Below are 20,856 nucleotides of genomic sequence, written 5' to 3'. Positions count from 1 at the left end.
TCTCATACACACTTCCACTAGTCTGGCTGTAACTGCTTACTTGCAGAGAGTAGCAGCTGGAATCCTGCCTTCTTCTGATACCCATTTTTAATCAGGGTATTTAATTAGAGGGAATGGGGTGGCATGAGGGTGCTGCTACAATTAACTAGCACTACCTGAGCTGGTGGGTGAGTAGTAAGCACCACTAAATCCAATGAGACTTACTTCTGAGTAGACATTGCAACCTTAGGTAAAGGTACCCCTACCCGTACGGGCCAGTCGTGTCCGACTCAAGGGTTGTGCGCCCATCTCAGTTAAGAGGCCGGGGGCCAGCGCTGTCCGGAGACACTTCCGGGTCATGGGGCCAGCGTGACGAAGCTGCTCTGGCGAGCCAGCACCAGCACAGCACACGGAAACGCCGTTTACCTTCCCGCTATAAAGCGGTACCTATTTATCTACTTGCACTTAAGGGTGCTTTCGAACTGCTAGGTGGGCAGGAGCTGGGACCGAAAAACGGGAGCTCACCCCGCTGCGGGGATTCGAACCGCCGACCATGCGATCGGCAAGTCCTAGGCACTGAGGTTTTACCCACAGCGCCACCCGCATCCCAACCTTAGAGGCTACCTTTTCTCTGTCAGGGGATGTATTCCCTCAGATGTCTTCAGTCAAGAGCTGATGAGGGGATGAGCCTTGAAACAAAACTGTTCAGGATGAACTAATCCAAAATAAAGATTAGAATTCTCAATCCTATGCAGGTCTAATCAGAGGTAAACACCATTGGGCTTGATAGCCTGAAGAGGGTTGTTACTGTTTTTAGTACATCACACCAATGAAGTTACTGTTTTGCAAAGCTAGTGAAACACACACATGGTTTCTGAGTTGCCCACCTGTGTTGGAGCTCCTTAATTGTCATTCCTTCATTCATGTTATTTAGAATAAAACACATGAAATACAAAATATCAGGCTCATTAGCAAGTGCCAATATATCAATTGAACCCAAAATATACCATATTTAAGGGCCACTTGAAGCATTACTTTTTCTGAGGGAATTTGTGTTCATGTTGAAAAGTGACTAGGTGAATCCTTATAATCTACAGAAATATAAAATGTGAAGCTTATAAAAATCTAGTAGGTGATACTCATTGGATTTCTAGGCTAAACCTGTAAATATTGTAATATACATTGTGGTGGTGCTCACAAGTTTATGTTCAAATATACCCACAAGCCCCAAAAGTTGGTGACCTCTGTTATATGTGGATGAATTAACAGTCCAAGCCAAAGAATAAATCAACACTCTCTCTGGTATAGAATGTGGCATTTCTCTCCATTTTAAAGTGACACATAATGCTAATTTGCTAGTTTTTACTTAGAGATCGTATTAAAATATAACCTCTCTTCCCTTAATTACTCTGATTTTATAACAAAGGCTCCTTTCTTGGCAGTAACATATAAAAGAAAATGAGAGAAACATGAGCCAAACTGCCTTGTTCTTGCTGATTCTTTTGTAACTAACTAAGCGTAAATAAGGATTAAACACAGCTAACTTTTGTTTACCGTTGAAACAGTGAACCTAGTATTAGATGAGCATTTACAAGGACATATTGTCTCAGGCCTTTGGAGGTCTAGTTCTCTACAGAAATAATTTGTAACTGTCAAATGTTTATCATTTACTGCATTTCAAACTGGGTAACTCCAGGAACTGGGATGAAGCCAACAGATGGTGATAGAAATTAAACTCATGATATGGTTCAGTAATCAGTGAGCTTTGGAAAGACAAAGGTGCTCTCTCTTTTTTTATCCCTAAACTATACCCTTGATAGATTCGAAGCCTAAACCTGGTTTATTCTGCTATACTTTCAGCCTGCAGTTTATTTATTTACATTTTTGTTTGTAAAAATATCCATATACCACCCCCTTGTGAAACAGTGTACAACAACCTAAAAACATCTAAAAGCAATACAAAACCCTCATTGTCCAACTAGACAAAATATAATGGCAGTGCTACCTAGAATCCAAGCCATTCCAAGTCAGGTTTCAAGATCATTATGACTCACACTTTAACAAAGGGACTGGTATTCATAAACCCATTTGAGCAAATTAATGGAGGAGCTATTGCTCTGCCCATACAGAATTATGGAGCCAAGGCTCAAGGCAGCTATGCACATATGCAAATGCACAGATTAAAAAAAATGAAATATTTTAACTCTCATTAAAATAGCTTGAAACAAGAAGTATGTTGCGTTTGACGTGACACAATGTGCTTGAGACTACTGTAAAGGCTACCCACATCAAATTCAAATTGCTGAAGTTTTTATTCATCAATACTAATATGCTTAGAAGAAATCTAGATCATAAAAGAAATGTACAAATTCCAAAGCCTAGGGAAAGAGTCATTTTCTTGCCAGGGTTACTATTGGTTCCCATCCCAGGATAAAACAAAAACAGAGAGAATGTGGATTATGCAGAAGGGCAGGGGGCACCAATCTGTGTTTTAGCTTCTGTGTTTTGCTAAAAAGTAGGATATAACGAGTCACTCGGTTTGGTGCAGTGTTGGAAATGCTGCAACATTATTCCCTCCTTACATTCTGCACAATCCTCCTATTTAAAAGGCTCTGTAATGCAAGGTGTAATCCTCCAGTCCTACAGCTCAATCACATATTTATTAATTTGTGACACCCAGTGCCCACTAACTCTCCCTGAAGCTTTCCTTGTGAGTGTGTGTGTGTCAGTTTATTGATTCTGGTCCCTTCCTGTTCACTTTGCTCAAACCCTTCTTTTGCTAGGCATGCAAGAGAAATTCTGCGCTGCTGCAGGTCATAATTGAAAAAGACAGAAATGCTCAATATGACTCATACATTATTCAGCTTATCAGCTGCCCAAGAGAAAAAGAGAGGGAGAGGTTGTTTGCATGCCTACCTCTTCCACTATCAACAGAAGAAATAATTTTCAATTACACTAAGTGTATGCAACTCTGTTCCCCAACAGGATCTGAAGTTAGAGAGATGGAAGTGGAGAATGAAGGACAGCGCAAAGAAGTAGTTGCTACAAAATGCTTGCGTATGTTAGATTCTTGGCTCCAGTTTGCTTCTTAATAATGTACCAAATGGAATATGCTAGCAAGCAGAAAGACCACCACAATTCATGACAAAAACCTAGATCAAGGCCAGCTGAAATTACACCACGGAAGCCAACTAAGCATTGATTTGACTGGTTGTGAATATATGACTTTAATTATTTATGAAGTGTTTGGGGAATTTTTTGCCACATAAATTTATGGTAATGTGCCTGAAAAGACTTTTGCCAAAAGCTAGAGATTTCTTGAAGGAAAATAAAAATACTAGGACCATTTCTACTATCCAAATATTATTTCAAATCCCACTATCAGAAGTGGCAACCCTGGCATGGGTAAGTGATGGACCAACAATGAAGTGGGTTTTTTTTAATCCTTGCCTAGAGTTTCCACAACCAAGATGCATTTTTTTAAAACGGAAAAACTGTCATAAGCCCAATAGAATTGCCAGTTTTCTTATGATAATCTACCAAGAGGCATTCCCAAATCAATTACACTGCAGCTGATAATGTAGTCTTAAAAGACCATTCAGTTTCTTAAACATCACCCTACTTGTCCAAGCCCACATGCAAACTGCTTAAGCTTATAAGGGTTCTATAGGGACCCCTAGTAACAAGCCCCATATCTCTTCTAATTTCCTTCATACAAAGTATGCATCCCTCCTGGACATATTCACTTGGGAAGAACAGAATAAAAACAATGCTCGTCCAACTTTAACAGAGAAGACTTTAATAATATGTCCCATATAACTTGGCAATCACTTGTACAAAGATTTGCTCCTGAAGAAAGTGAAGGCCACATAACATTCTGCCACGTAATCCCAGTGAAGTACAGACTGGAAAAAGATTTGCCTGGAAATAAATCCTTGCTGTGAAACCAATTGCTTTATACCAAGGGTAGGGAACCAGTGGCCTGCTAAACCTTTTAAACTGGTCTGCAAGTCTCCTACTGGTCTTTCAGTAGCATTGGTGGTGGTAAACAGAAACTCACTGTGCCTTTGAAGACTAGCAAGTTGCAGAAGCAGATTAAGTGAAGGAAAAGCCATTGGAGAGTAGACTGCTGCCAACTGTTATCTGTCTATGTTCCAATTTTTCAGTATCTTTTCAAGCTAAAGTTAAGCCTTTCCAGTTCTTCAAAATATATTTAGTAGAATCTGAAAGACCTGATACTCGAGTAACAAAGGATTTTTGTAAATTATTTGATTCCACGTGATCTATCCTTAAGCATCCAGTTATAAGGAGACTTCTATTGTACTGCTGTAAATAAATGAAATACTATAGTGCTATCACCAACACATATGTTTCAGCACAGCAACAAACTGGGGAAAGGTGGGGGGAAAGCAGCAGTGAAACATTTTGCTTAATTCATCTAAGCAACCTAAGCCTTCCTCACTGGAAGATATCATCAGTAAATAATTTATATACACCAATAAATCTGCTTAATCCTTTCGTTTGAAAACAGATTTTCCATTTTAGTCAATTAGGGCAAATTTAAATTGCATTTAGAGAATGCAGCACATTCAGGCATCCATGGCCCATCTATGAAGTTATTAGAAAGATACACACTATTGGGGGGGGAGTAGTTGTGTGTTGTTGTTGTTGTTGTTGTTGCTTTAAAAAAACATTTTAAAATGGAAGTAGGGAAGTAGGACAGAGGGAAAAGTATTTCCCCTCATTTTCTTTCTTTCCTCTCCACTCCCCAAACAATTCTTCCTTATCCAATATAAATAAGGAATTCTGGACATGGAAGTTTTCTTCAACACATACAGTAGATAACTTGTTGGATCCAGAACCTCGGCCTGAAATTTGAATTCACAGCCAGATCGGCATTCCAGAACACATGGAGAGAGGGGGCTCCAGGACCCTGACAGAGCTTCACATCTCCTTCCCAAAGCCCATTGCCTCACTTACCCAGCTTTGGGAAGGCAGCACAAGGTCTTGGGGGGGGGCATCAAATTTTAGCCTTGTTCCCCGCCCCTTGCACAACAAGGCAGTTTATGACCTATGGGTTCCATTACGAAGTATTCTTCCAACCCACTTGATATGAAAATTTGGATCGCGCAAGTTCAAAGGATCCTATAGGTGATAGATCCAGTCTCTCTGGGAATGCCTTCTCCAAGAACAATTCTACCCACTCACCCCCCTGCCAACCAATGGCTTCAATTCAAAAAGGGACTTGTCCATTGCAATTTAACTCAGAAGAAGACAGCTTTCTGCTTGTTACCCTGTAGTCTAGGAGTGGTGAACAAATTCTAGGCTGATTATTAGCCAATCCCACTGTATTCTGTGACAATAAAGGGTGGTAGAGAGAAAATTATAACCCTGTTGACCAAAACCTAATCCTGCTCCCTGATTCTTTAAAGGAGAACCTCTCCCTCGCAGTTTAAAAGATCAGGGTGAAGGAGAGAAAGTAGGCATGTTATTGAAGTTAGTTTTCCCTTCTATTCATCTCCAACTCTGGAGGTGGAGGATAATGCCTGTATACTGTTTTCTGCTGGAACTGTTTGCTGACAACTTTGAAGGTAGGGTAACTGTGCAAGTTCTTTGTCTGAAGCAGTTCTGTGTCCATAGGTGTTGCTGGGTGTTTCAGTTAATACCTCCTTGCTTTATCCCTCGAGAGCCTCAGTGAATGTTCATCACAATAAACATATTTAGAAATAATAATAATGAAAACAATAAATTATATGGGAATTGTACACAGTGATCTATCTGTTTACCCTTTTAATAATATATAGATAGATAGATGCAGAAAAAGCAAGCATAACCAGCAGCATAGGCTTTCCAATGTGAACAAACAGTTCAGCTTATATGCAACAGGCTGTGGTATATACAGCTCAGTCATAACAGAGCTTCCACTTACCTTCTAACACTGTCAGTTTGGCACTGGTATTTATCTCCCCAACACTGTTGGTAGCCATGCACTCATATATTGCTTCATCCCGAAGGACACGCAGCGGTTGAATACGTAGAACTGATCCAGACCCATCATCAAATTCAATAACCTTTTTTCAAAAGATGGGAAATTGTATTACCCATTTTATTACTGGTGGACACACAACATACCATTTCCTTTTAAACCATGACTGAGGAATCAGGAAAGGGACAGGGACCAGCCCCTCCACTCTCTGGGGCAAATTCCTGCAACCTTGTTTACCATGGTGAATGATTCCATCTGTACAGTCCTTCCTTAACGAAGATTTAAACCAACAAGATGTTGTTGTAAATTATGGTTTGGAAACCATACCTTAGTTGTCTACCTTTATTAATAATGAACCCTATTTAGCATTAAGCATGATTAACTTTCTGAAACGAAAAGAAACTCTGTCTTTTTGCCATGATACAGAGTTTGGCCATTAACACCATGACTCAAGTTTCTGTGCTGCCCATTTCCCCTTTTTCCTCTGCTCATGTGCTCCTCTCATCATTCCATTCCTTTAAGTATTCAAACTGGAAGTACAAAGTAAGTAATGGTTGAAGATTCTTGTTTGTAGGCAACCACAGTTTGCTGAATTTGAATATCACAGCAAACTACTTTTTGCTCAAACTAGGAAGTGACTAAGTGAACTGGAAGAGAGAGAAAGAGGGACTGGGAGAGCATGAGGCATAGTACAAATAGGCAAACCATGGTTTGGCTATGACGCATGAACTGGGTCATTAACCATTCATGAAATCAAAGAAATTTCTTTAACCCTCTCATAGAGAAATGTGTTTATCATATAACCCGTAAATTGTCCCTCAATGGCAAGGACTGCAAATGAATAGACACTGAACTTAATTAACTTCATACTCATCTAATTCCAATTTACAAACAAAGCAAAATGAGATGAAATAATATCACCAAGAAAATATAGTGATTACAGAAGGAAGCTATACTAGGAGAATCTTATTATTTTACCTCTCAGAGGAGAGTTAACCAATACTTATCCACGTGGAATGAATAATTCCCTCAGTAGTCCAAGTCTGGAAATTTGGAGAATCAGAAATGCCATATTCCAGGTAATGTATATCAAAGAGGAAATATTTATTTCCAATTCACATATTTGTTATATTTTAATGCCACCCAACATATGGAAACGCCCACAAAACTATTGGAAAAAAATATATTCTGTGCGTACCTCAAATCGTTGGGAGCTAACTTTCTTTCCTTTCTTCATCCATGTGATACGTGGCTTTGGCTCTCCTACTGCTTGGCATACAAAGGAGGCCACACCTCCAGATATCCCAATCTGATCCTCAGGAGTTTTCATGAAGTTTGGCTTACCTGCAAGACAAATATACTGAATGGTGAAATGTGCCTGGGGTCTGAATTAAAGATAATGAATATTACAGCAATCTGACTATGTCTATCTTGTGCGCCTAGCTCAAGACTAATGAAATGACACCACACCTAGAAACAATGGATACACTGGTGAACAAAAAAATACAACCAATTTTAAAAACATTATGAAGACTGTTTAGGAATAACTGTTTAGCTGCTAATTCTTCACACTCCGGTAATAAGCGAATTTCCAGTTTAAAATAGCCCATGTGGGCAGGCACTGGCAAACACTGTTTAAACAACAACAACAACAAAAAATTAAGTACAGGATTTCATTATGATCGGGCTGGAAAAATGTGAGAGTATCAGAACCACCATGTCCAAATTTAGTTATCACTGAAAGCATCTTGAGTTCTGGGAGTATATAATCCACCTGCAGATGGAGTTAATCAGCTATTGGATAGAACAAAAACATTGTTTTATAATATAAAACAATGGTTGAAACAGCTTGGGTGGCCTTACAATCTCTCTCACAATGGAGCACAAAGGGATTTCTGGAAGGCTTACTCTGCTTTGCTTGCTCCGTTATGACAGAGCTCAATGCACACCTGCTGTTACTGGTTTTTCATTTTGTTTCGTTTTTGTTTTTTAATGCACACTGAGATGTTAAAAAACAAACTCCTGGCAATGCCAATTCCCAATAATTACATGCTGTTAAAATCGCGGAGTGGGATTGCCTTTTTCAGTCAAGTGTTAAGGTGAAAGGTGGGCATTATCTGAGTTGCAGACCCTGCAGTCTCCTCTGGAACTGGAGAAGAAATGAAATGTCTGATCAACTGGTGTTTCCATCAATGCTAAACAAAAGTTTCAAGAAATGTATTCAGAAGCCGCTGAAAGCTATGAGATCTAACCCCCATTCTGAGCTTAGCAATTATTAATATTTTCTAAAAGATCAGAAAAACAACATTTACTTTAATGCAACAATAAAAGCAATCCTGGTCACTATTTGCCCAAAGGATATTATTATGAAAATTACATAAAGAGCTACTAGAAAATCAGAAGAACTGAGACCATCATGCTATACGTTTTTCGAAGAAAGCTATAAATACCTTATTTATGCTCCTTCTATGTACCATAGAGCAAAGAGGAGAACGTTCCTGAGTAGTGTAATTAGGTCATTTAAATTTACACCAGTGAACAACACTCTCAATTTGTGAAGGTATTGATGAACACAATTACTTCTATGAAAATGATTAAATATATTTGGAATGATGAAGAAATATTTTTGGGGGCCTAATAGGAGGAGGTACAGGGTAAGCACAGAGAAACTATTTCTGAGATGCAGAAAATTGATAGCTCAAAACATACAGCTTCAGTGTCACAAGCAACAGCCTGAGATTAAAATCAATCATTAGCCATGATTGCTTAACTTACATCGATTTCACATATTTACTTACCAAAATTCACATCAATTTCTGCTCAGTTTTATTTACAAATATCTGTATTTCTTCCCCTCTATAATCTCCCTCAGCAAAAGGCTAATAAGGTTCATGCTAATTTTGATTGCAGTGTAACTGACCATTTTGCAATGCAATCTGCTCAGCTGTTTTGTTAGGTATTGGACTTCTGCATATGACTTGCTATTTTATGTTATTTATTTTGTGATGCTGAGGAACTAGCATAAATTTGGATCAGACATCATGCCTTTTCTCTTAAAAGGGATGAGTGTATTGTTGGACATGTTAGCTCATTGTGAACAATGTGTCCTGAAAAGTGGTTTATAAATCTCTTCATAAATAAAGTGAAATATCGAAAGCACAAATGCAGACAATTCCACTAAGAAAGAAAAGTGAAAGGCATCTAAATAAACCTGTGTACTTGCATAAGGAGCTTACAGATGAGCTGATATTTAAGAAGGGCATGTACAGTATAAGAAATGGAAAATCATGAAAGAAGAGTACAAACAAGTAGCAGACAGTTGCAGGGAGAAAGTTTGAATGAGCTGAGGAAGATGGAGAAATGCTACAGGCAGACAGAGAGAAGGTGGAACTGCTTAACACAGTTGGCCCTCCAGATGTTTTGGGACCACAACTCCCATCATCCCTAGCTAACAGGACCAGTGGTCAGGGATGATGGGAATTGTAGTCCCAAAACATCTGGAGGGCCGAGTTTGGGGATGCCTGGCTTAACCTACTTTGCCTCTGTCTGCACCCAAAAGGAAAGCAGGGCCCAATGTGGTGATAACAGAATAAATAATGCAAGGAGGGAGCTCTAGCCCAAGACAGGAAAAGAGGTGATAATGGAACACCTAGCTTATTTAAACAAATTCAAATCTCCAGGGCCTGATGAGCCACACCCAAGCTTACTAAAGGAGCTAGTGGATGTGATCTCAGAGCCTCTGTCTATAATCTTTGAGAATTCTTAGAGAATAGGTGAGGTCCTTGCAAACTGGAGTCGGTCTGTGAGCACTTAGAAAAGGAAGCTGCGATTACTAAAACCCAGCATGGGTTTTTTCAAAAACAAGTCATGCCCGACAAATCTCATTTCTAGATCCATTTCAATTGGAGTTTCAATCTGGCTTTTGTACAGAAATGGCCCTGGTTGCCTTATATGATGACCTCTGTTGGGGGGGAAACAGGGGCAATATGTCCCTTTTAATCTTCCTTCCTTGACTTCTTTGCAGCTTTCGATGCCATCAACCACTGTATCCTCCTGGAGATGTTATCTGATGTGGCGGTGGGCAGCACAGCTTTGTAGTGGTTCCGGTTCTACTTGGATCATGGTCTTCAGCAGGTGATGCTTGGGGAGTGTTTTTCAGCACCAAGGAGCCTTCAATGTGGAATCCCTCAGGGCTCAGTTCTATCCCCTATCTACAGTGGTACCTCGGGTTACAAACACCTCAGGTTACAAACACCTCGGGTTACAGACTCTGCTAACCCGGAAGTAGTACTTCGGGTTAAGAACTTTACCTCAGGATGAAAACAGAAATCGTGCAGCGGCAGCACAGCGGCAGTGGGAAGCCCCATTAGCTATAGTGGCACCTCAGGTTAAGAACAGACCTCCAGAACAAATTAAGTTCGTAACCAGAGGTACCACTGTATATGAAGCTGCTGAGTGGAGTCACCTGGAGTTTTGGAGTGTGTTGTGAGTAGTATGCTCATGACACACAACTCTGTTTCTCCTTTACATCTACAGGCTTGGCAGTGGATGTGCTAGACTGATGTCTTGCCTCAGTAATGGACTGGATGAGAGCCAATAAACTGAAGCTCAATCCAGGTAAGACAGAGAGACTGCACCTTCTCATCTTTGGCTGGTGGTTCAGCTATGCCCCTATCTGAGCAGGGATAGCCTAACATATGTGACCTATGCTCTGGTAACCTCTAGGCTGGATTACTGCAATGCATTATACATAGGGCCACTTCTGAAGACAGTTCCGAAACTTCAGCTGGTGCAAAATTCAACGGCCAGACTGCTCACCAGAACAAGACAGTTTGAGTATATAACATCAATCCTGACCAGACTACACTGGCTGCCAATTAGTTTCCAGGCCCAAATCGAAGTGCTTGTGTTGACCTATAAGGCCTCACATGCCTCAGAACCTGAATACCTTAAGCTTCCTTTAATTCCTAGGGTACATGTAGCTCAGTTGGTAGAGCATGAGACTCTTAATCTCAGGGTTTTGTGTCCAAGCTTCAAGTTGGGAAAGTGATTTCTGCAATGCAGGGGGTTGAACTAGATGACTGTTATGGTTCCTTCCAACTCTATAATTCTCTGTTTCTAGAAGTTTATATGCAATGTAACTTACATTTAGTGAATTTATGAATTCCATATGCTCTAAATGTTCAAACATGTTCAGGAAAATCTTTATCATAAAATTTCTAGCTTCTTTATGTTCAAAGAAACTCATTTTACACTAAATAAATATAGGGAATACAAAAGTGAAGAAGTCAAGTCTACCTGTTCCCAGCGGCAGATGGTGCCTGGATAGGTAAAATGCTAAACTAAGGTGCTCATGACTACAGTTAAGAGTCTCTGCTTTGTCATGGGGTGTGGAATAATGCTGATTACACAGAATATATAATGTTACAAGGTACGGTTACTGCCTGAGGCCAACAACCTTCTGCAATCTGACTCATCCCAAATGATGCTGTTGCTAAATCTTGCCCTTTTTTCATCCACAGCAACTCTGCCAATCAAGCTAATTGAATGTACCAGAGGCCTACCTTCCTAAGCTCCAGGCTTCCCACAACACAGAAAACTCCCTAGGCATTATTTTAAAATAAGGATTCAGTTCTTAAATTATATGTATTGTAGCTATTATATACACCAATGATTTCTGGCATGCAAAATATATCCTTGAGTGGTGACGTAAGAGATTCCTTAGTTTGAGGTCTCCAAGATCAACTGCCAAAAATAGTTTTGTTTGGTTTACGCTTTTGTATACAATTTGGGCAACCAGAGGGTGGAATAGCAGAGAGGAATGATTTAAATACAACAGTAGGAAATCACAAAGCAGACTCCAAGGATATAAAAGACCCTGAAATTGTCTTTCCCATATGCAGCTTTTTTCACATAAGCATTTTACAGAATTAAAAGGTAAGCTTAAAATTGGACACTGTTATCTAAAATTCATTGTAGGAAGCAAACCAATGGTTCATCTGAACATTTAATATTTATATTTCACTTGTCAATAGTATGCATGCCATGCTGCATACATTAAGCAATAAGGACACACTTCCCTGGGTAAGGAAATGTTTTCCACTTCAGTGAGTGGGTCATGGCCTACAAAACACAGTGGAAACACCAGCCACACATCTGGAACTCTTGCCACACATCTTAACTCTTGCCACTGCAAGCAACACAATTGCTAAGAAGACTTACATTAAACCACTCCAATTTAATTTATCTCAGCCAATCATTGCACATGAGACACTATATGCCATAAGAACTTAAGCAGAGTACTGCCAAAAGCCCATCTAGTTTAGCATTCTGTTCTCACAGTGAGCAGCAAGATGCTCATGGGATGCCAGGAAACAGAACCTAAGTTCAATGGTGCTCTACCCACCTGCAATTCCCAGCAACTGGTATCTAGAGGCATACTGACTCAGATGGTGGAGGCAGAGCATAGTCATTATGGCTACTGATAACTTTTTCCTCCATATGTTTGTCTCATTCTTTTTCAAAACCATCCAAGTTAGTGGCCAGCACAACATGTTGTCTAGTTTAACCATGCACAGTGCAAATAAGTAATTTATTTCATCTGTCCTGAATCTTCCAACCTTCAGCTTCGTTTGATGTCCACTGGTTCTAAAACTTCTCTCTATCCACTTTTTCCATGCCATGCACCATCACATCTACTCATACTCACATTTTCTCTGGACTAAAAAGCCCCAACTCATAGAAGAGTTGCTCCAACTCCTTGATCATTCTGGGTGCCCTTTCTGAACCTTGTCCAGCTCTAAAATATCCTTTCTGAGGAGATGTGACCAGAACCATACACAGTATTCCAAGTGTGGTTGCACCATAGATTTGTATAATAGCATTTTGATATTGGCAGTTTTTATTTCCAATCCCTTTCCTAATGATCCCTAGCATGGAATTTGCCTTTTTCACAGTTGACATACACTGGGTCAACATCTTCACTGAGCTACCCACCAGAACCCCAAGGTCTTGTTCCTAGCCAGTCATCAATTCAGACACCATAAACATATATGTGAGAGATAAGAATGGCTGCATAAACATGAGAAGGCTGACAGAAAAAACAAAGCACCAGGCAGACCACATGTAGACAGGAATGTAGTAATGAATCTCCTTGAATAAGAAAAGGAATGACAGATTATAAATGGCACTGCAGCTTTTGCAAGTGAAAAAGGTGTTTATTACACCAGGGACTGCCAACCCAGCGCCAGGTGGTGGCCAGTCATTTCTATTGGGGTGGGTGTGTGGCAGACGTTTCCTTGGCCCATGGAAGGGTGACCAAGTATACTCTGTGTGCATTTTGATTGAGAGAGATACACTTAGCAGAGCGAGATGGAGAGGTACATGTATAGTCTCTGTGTATGTAAAGTGTGTGTGTGTGTGTGTGTGTGAGAGAGAGAGAGAGAGAGAGAGAGAGAGAGAGAGGGAGAGGGAGAGGGAGGAAGAGTGTGGTGCAGTGTGGCCACCTTGCATATTGCTCTTGGTACTGGGGAATGATTCCTGTTGTTATTCGACATATTTAATTAGAAATAGCCTGCATAGCATGCAAATGGCCACCCAGAATAGTGAAGGTACAATATGGCAACCCTAATGAAACACAAGCAGCACTGAAAAGTTCCAATGCAGCTTTAGCTAAAACTGTTCAATTTGTTTCTTTAAAGTTACAACAACATAAACTATGACATTCCCTAAATATTGTTTCCTTTGGATTTTTCATCCCCTTTTCTGTCATCGCCAGACAGCTGGGGGCAGGGGTAGCCTTTGCTTTCTATAGTCTGAAATTAGTTAGCTCCCCTCAAAAAATGTTTTAAATTGAATGGATGTATCTGTAGGTGGGCGATTAAAATGTTTTGTAGGCTAGTCACTTTGGTGAACTTATTTGCAATGCTGGGTTATTACTGAACTGCCTTAGGCAGCTTTCCCAGCAGTGTCTGACCCTGTTCTAACAGATGGTTGCAGGGGGCTTACACTGAAACCCACAGTTCCTAATTTACAACTTTCCTGAAAATGTCAAAATTATTAAATTGCACTGCAAAGTGCAAAAAGTCCAGAGCATGCACAGCCAGGAATAGAGGCAGAACTAAATTTATCCTGCCTGAGAAGAGATGGATATGAATGCTCCTGCCTGAAAAAAGAAACATGAAAATTAATTTTGCTAGCATGCTTACCACATTAAACACCATATTATTTTGCACAAAAGGATTAAAAGGTTTTAATCCTCCTTTGCAAGCAGCTGGTTCTTGGTGCAGCAAGTTCAAAGGACTCACCAATCTAATTTCCCTCCTCTAGTTTTAAGAATTTAAAGTGAGCTCAGACTCCTTTTACAGATAAACACAAGATGCACTATTACTTAGCCTCCCAACCCCAACAAGCTCCACTGTAAACAATCTCATTAGGATACCTGTTAGGATAATAAACAGCCTTCTTGGCTACTAGAAATGGTGAGGTAGATAAAAAATACATTTCATTTTAATAGTAGTGTATATTGTTCTCTGAACTGAATCTTGGACTCATCTACCTGGTGAAGAAGAGAGAATCCTGACTAACGATAATGAGTGCACTCTGACATTCCCATTACATAAGCCATTTTTCCTTATTTGTATAAACTACTTTTGCATGCATAGAGTTCAGAACAGAGCATCTGCAAACAAACAAAAGATCATTTACATGCTACCAAGATGCCAAGTTTCTGTTCCTGGCATGGATTGTAAGAAACACTCTACCACACGCTATTGATATTAAGTCAGTTGCTTATTTGAGTATCTCTAGCAAAAGGATTTTTTTAGCTTTGCTCAATGTATAATTATTTCCGCTCACTTTTTAAGAGGATGGTAGAAAGAGGAAGACTGCTTATGATTCTTCAATATACAAAATACAGCCCTTTTCGCAAACTTTAATTTTTACAGATTGAGAGTCATTGTGCCTTTTTGATTTCTTATTTAACACGAGTCACACAGAGCACCACTGAATCCCCACAGCACCTTTGCAGTTTAATTACTTCACCTCTTTCAGAAAGCCTATAGTTTGCACTTTAATCACATTTTGTTAAAGCCATTGAGAAAACTAATTACCTTTACTTTTCAAGCTTGCACAATGTACTTCCACTTGGTATTTTTCAAGCAAACACTCGACATCAAGTGAGTTCTGTCAGCAACTGTGACTTTAATTCTGGACCAATTTCTTTTTTCCAGTAGTGCCATCACCTAGTGGTGGTAGTGCAGAAGGCAATGTATGTCCAATGTATGTGTAGGAAATTTGGAGAAGAGAGATTTGTGATGAGATAATATATGCCTTTCCAGTCACCGCTAGCCAGATACTTCCATTAGTCTTCCATTCTCCCCAGGCATGAAATTCTAATTCAAGATGAAGGTAGGGCCCACAGATGATATGAGGCACCCAACACATAATGTCAGTGTGTTATTATGCAATGTTATTCGCAGACCATCATTTAATCTTAAACACCCAGCCGCGAAGCGTGTCACATTTTAAAACCAAATTTGAGGTGCTCCAAAGCCTGCTTCAACTGCAATTCCCCAGGAAAGTAACAAGTGGGACCTCTCTTTTAAAAAACTAGGTAATTATTTTACCTAGGTCTCCTCTGAAATCTACCAAACAAGCTATGGACTATCAGGCTTGTGCAGAGCATTTTAAATGAACCAAGTGGAGCAGATCTTCAGGTTTGTTTTGCTTATGATCGGGGGGGGGGGGGATAGAACTTAAAGCTAGTGCCCACCCCCAAAATATTCTGTTGATTGATGCCTCCCCATCATGTGAGGGAATAGCTTGTTCAATCAACTTCTAGAATGCAGAAATAGTTCCCACCTCCATCAAGGGATTGTCATTATTTTCTGATGGATGTACGTGAGAAAAGGCCAAATGACAGAAGAATCGGTTCCTGTTGTCAGTGAAACTGTGAAAGTAACTTTGGAAGGAACAATGGGTTGGTTCACAGAATTACTCTACCCCTGTGGAGAAACCTGATGATGTCTCATGACTGACAGAGCATTGTCTCTGAAATGCATCTGGTAGAGGTAATGGCTACCAGGAACAGAACTCTAAAGGATAGTAAGCACAGTGGAACCTACTTGAATGGCTCATAATAAGGACACTTATAGAGTTCATAGGACAGTATGTAGGTGCAAGTGGTTGCACTAGTGGGCAAGAGGTGTTCTCCTTGAAGGAAAATGAGGCAGGAACTGGTGAGCTGACATAGGTTGATCCAGGTCTTTGGAGATGACAGATGAAAGTGTTGAAGCCTGACAACACACAGTATTGGTTTTGAGACCTAGAGACAAGCCTTCCTGGAGAAAGAGAAGGAAGCCTGAAGACTGTTGCTCATCTGGGAAAATTCCATTTGATGCGACGTCAGGTCCTATAGTGTCTATAGTGTTGGAAGACTAGCTTTTGAGTCATTTCTTCCCTTCAGCTTCCATAAGTGTAGACAGAGCCAAGGTGGGTCCTTGAGAGAGAAGGTCTTACCTGACGGTTAGAAGATAGCGCCATGAAAAGGTAAGGTTGGTTAGGGTCATGAAATGGCAAGGTCATATTGGCCCGTTTTTCTTGAATCTTCCTCAGGCTCTTGCTATCAGGGATAACTGAGGGGGACATACTGTAGCCCCTATGGCCATGGTGCTGTGAGGGCATCCATTGCTTCCATTGACCATAAGTAGAATTGGAAGAATTTCTTGACTTGTCAGCTGTCTAGAGTGCTGAAGAGATCGACTTCGACTTCCCAAAGTGACTGGTTATGAAATAGAAGATCTCTGAATAGAGTTTCCATTCCCCATTATTGAGACATTCTCTCCTCAGTCAATCTGCCTCTGAGGTTTCTGCTCTGGTAGAAAACCTACCCAGAGGAGGAGTCTGGATGTCTCCTGTTGTAGAGTAAGCATTTTCAGAGCTCCATGTCTGTTTATGTGTGTGCCTTTAGGATGAAAACTGGTTATGTGAATCAGGATTGCCTGAATGTACATGTGAGCTGTAGTGTTGTCTTCAGGGGAAAACAAGAGTGCCTGGGTTGGGACTGAGAACCCCTGTGTGAAGGACACACTTCAGATTGCCTCCTGGAGGTGGAGGGAGTAGTAATAGATACATATTATTGATGGAGAACATTTGGAGACTGATATGGGGCTGAAGAGAAATGTACTTCCTTGGCTAGGTCTCCTTGGGACAGTGCAGTGGATCTTGGCTCTGAGAGGGGTTTCCATAGGATAAGGATTTCCTCAAAGTTCAGCTGAGGGAGAGCTTCCCTGTGTTGAACTGTTTGCTCTCCTTCTCCAGAGGAAGATGCTGTTGGCATCCTCTCTCTGTGCAGTGAGCACTACTCAGCCAAGGCAGGGACAGGGCCTCCTGCTGAGCTTTCCATTTCACACCCCTCCCCCAGTTAGAAAAATGCCAGATAAAGGGGGATTTATGGGCACATCTGATCTAGCTCTGAAATGCTCTGTATAGAAATCCCCTAAAGAGGGGGAAGCAGAGGCTGGTAAACTGGGAAGATCTGCCATAACTGGGTTGAAAGTAGCAGCAGCTACTGCTAAACACAAGGGAAGGGCTGGAGCTAAAGTTTGAGTAGAAGCAGAGCTCCCTAAATCACATCTATTGCCTTTAGAGGCTGTAGTTTTCAGCTTTAGTTCTCTCCTAGCAGGAGGAGAGTGTGAATTTCTTCTGTGCCTTTACTATTTAAATGCAGGCAAAGAAGCAGACTCAACAATAGCCATTCCTTTGCAGAAGAAATATCAGTTTCGGTTTCCATAGCCTTAACTGCCATGAGCATTAAGGCCAGAGAGAGAGAAATACAGAGGCTACTGATTCTTAAAGGTTGTGAAAATAAGTAACATACAAAGCCACAAGGTAAAGGAACTAGAGCCACAGAGAAATTCAACAAGAGGTAGAAGAAACAAGGAATTAACCAGCCTGAAAGAAGGTGAGCAACAGGAGTCTCAGGAAGAAACAACCAGTTTCTGCGAGGCAAAATTAAAAACTGAAGAAGGGGAGAGCAGGGAGGAGCCAAGATGGCATTTTCCTGTTTGAATTGTTTATTTATTTTTGCTAGCTTGCAATGTTGTATATTGATTGCCAGGCCGCCCTGAACATAAGCCCAATCTGGCAGCAGCTTTTACGGGGTCTCCAGAAATGACATGAAGGCTGGCAACAGTAACCCTGCCGTAAGATGGTGGGTTCTGCAATAGCAACAGCATTTGTAACTGGAGTCAGTAATGTAGGGAGCAGGTCTTCCAGGCGAAGTGAAAGCAACTGAAGACACCACTACAGGCCCAGATCATGGCGTTGTAAGTGTTGGAGTCATTGGAGAGAGTGAAAGTGGCATTGAGGTTGCTGGTGAAATCAAGAAAATATGGGCTTGCAAGAGCTGCTCTTAATGGCAGTCCTATCACTTCTCATGGGTCACTGGAAACCTCAGTTGGCTCAAAATTGACACCAAGGATATAGAAAATGCTGGAGGATCCAGAGGAAGATGAAAAATTATAGCCAAGGGAGAATGCTTAATAAACACTTGACATGACTGGCAACTCAGCCTTGTGAGACTTCCAAACAGAACAAACAGCAATCATGACTGTTCTGTTTTCTCCCACAAAGTCATGTTCTTCCCCACACCAAAGAATGGCACTAGGTGAAGGATGACTAATGTATCACAAACACATGAGCACTGAATGAATGTACCAACTCCTAACTCATTGAAAAACTAAGCAAACCAATGATTTATGGTCCAAAGGAGACAGAAAAGCTGACCAAAAAACAGTTAGAAGCAGTTAGAGCAGAGCTGGCTCAGCCATTAGGCAGGGTGAGGCCACTACCTCAAGTGGCAGAAGTCCCCCAGGTGGCAAGCCCACGGCTGCAATGCCTACCCCACCACCTCCACCATTGGCAGAGAAGTGCCACTGTCATTGGTACCCATTTTGGGTGAGATCATGTCTATTTTTGGCAAGATCTCATCCAAAATGTGTGATCTTGCCCAAAATTGGCCCCAATAGAAAATACTTCTCTGCCAGCAGCAGGAACAGTGGTAGTGGCACGACAGAGCAAACCATGTTAGAGCAAACCTCACAGGAAGGTGTTTATTCCATCCCTTTAGCATTCTGGGGGAAGGAGGGGAGAGTGCCAGTTTCTTAGCCAAAGCTCTAGAATTCCACCAAATTGCTTTGTGTATGCACATTTCCTATCAATGTCACAGCACGGAGAATACAAAGAAGAGTAAGTGAGTGTATAGCTCTAGAATAGTCTTCACAAAACCATGTAGCGTATATAAAGAATATAGCACTACTGACATTAGTCAGGAGTAATTGTGACATCTGAAAGATCAAAATGAGGGGAAGGAAAACTATCACCTATTGTAGTATAGCTAAAATTTAGCCCTATTTAGACATGACAGTTTCCCCAAGGCTGTCTGTGCTACTCATGTGCCACACCTCCTGTCTACATAAGACCAAAATGAGTCCTTATGGAGACAGAAAGGCAATTTAATATAAAGGCAGCTAGGAAGTAAAAATTGGGTTATTAAAGAGGAAATTCTTATATCTAAAAATTGTGCTTTTCCTTCACAGTATGCTGGAAGTCATCTCTATGTATTTTATTAAATTACCCACGAAAAGCTGTCTCCTAATCTTTTAAATGAAATAAAGACTTATGTGAAATCAACATTTCTAGACTTATAATATTCTGGGTTTGTCAATAACACATTTCTCAACATTTTATTCACAATGTGAATTTAGATGCTTTTACCAAGTACATATGCAGACACCCACCCAACCCGCAAAAAAGCAAACAAACTGACTAAGCACTTCCCAAATTCCAGATTGGTTTAAGCTCCAGTTGAAAATGAGCCAACAGTGATAGTATTGGACAGGAGATCAAATTCTGTGGCTAGGATTGCAGTCTGGAAGTTAAGTAGCCATCAGAGCATTATATTGTTTGGCTATGGGGAGAAAAGTTTTCAAAACTGGAGCATCATGCTCTAACGCTACACAGCGCTACATGTGTGGAAAACAGCCACAGACATGGCTTTTTATTGGATTATATGAGATTTCAGAAAAGTGTAATGAAACTGACAACAGTTCTTAAGCAAACCAAAGGCAATAATGTACATACACAGTATTTTTAAGGTCTGTAAAAGCAACACTGATTTTACAGTTTTTCAACAAGTTTCTAAGCCTGCATGGGAGTAGTTGCACTGCCCATTTCAACTAATACTGAGATGAAAGTCTACATATTATACTTTGCTCCTTGGAAGAACAGTATGAGGGAATCTAAACAGCACACTTATATATGATAGAATTATAAAATTATGATGGGTGCAACATACTCTAATCTGATTTAGTCAGTTCAGTAAAGATGGCTCTGGTGGTAGTGAAATCAGCTTGATGTAGCCATTTAATCTCAATTAACATCCCTTTTTTATCTGAATTTGTAAAATATAAAGGTATCCACCTAAATCATACTCAGGGTACCACTCCCTGAAATAGATGGAATTCAATTCGTCATAGCTAATTTCAAATCCACTAGGTGATATTCAACTAAGTTTTGCTCAAGAGGAAACCATTAAAATTAATGAACATGAAAAAAATAGGTGCATCAAGTTTGGTGAGTCTACTCTAAGTAAAACATACTTAAATGACACCCAGAGTTTACATTGGGTCTACTCTAAGGAATATGATTTAGCCAAATACCACCCATATCAATCAATACTTCGAACACTCTCAATGACAATTGAATTAAGTGATGTACCTCTATCTGTGTTAACCAAGCTTCCTGGCAGGAAAGACATGGGTTCCTTTTAGATATAATATTCCATTAAAGGATTAGGAATTAGGATTTTTTAAAGTATTTCACAACATGTA

General features: G+C 40.4%; 1 protein-coding gene across 12 annotated transcripts in view; it reads right to left on the bottom strand.

Moving 5' to 3' along the window:
- PTPRF (protein tyrosine phosphatase receptor type F) overlaps nt 1-20,856 on the bottom strand; it is a 478,221-nt gene that overhangs the window by 223,742 nt on the left and 233,623 nt on the right. For all 12 annotated transcript variants that reach the window (XM_079980220.1, XM_079980216.1, XM_079980222.1 and 9 more), the window contains exons 4-5: nt 7,164-7,309; nt 5,909-6,050 (exon numbers count right to left, since the gene is read on the bottom strand). In XM_079980220.1, coding sequence (XP_079836346.1) covers nt 5,909-6,050; nt 7,164-7,309 — 288 coding nt within the window. The remainder of the gene's footprint in view (nt 1-5,908; nt 6,051-7,163; nt 7,310-20,856) is intronic.

Source organism: Podarcis cretensis (assembly GCF_951804945.1).
Source record: "Podarcis cretensis genome assembly, chromosome: 6".
In the NCBI taxonomy this organism is placed as follows: Eukaryota; Metazoa; Chordata; class Lepidosauria; order Squamata; family Lacertidae; genus Podarcis; species Podarcis cretensis.
The sequence above is the reverse complement of the archived record's forward strand: the minus strand, read 5'-3'. Positions and strand labels throughout refer to the sequence as shown.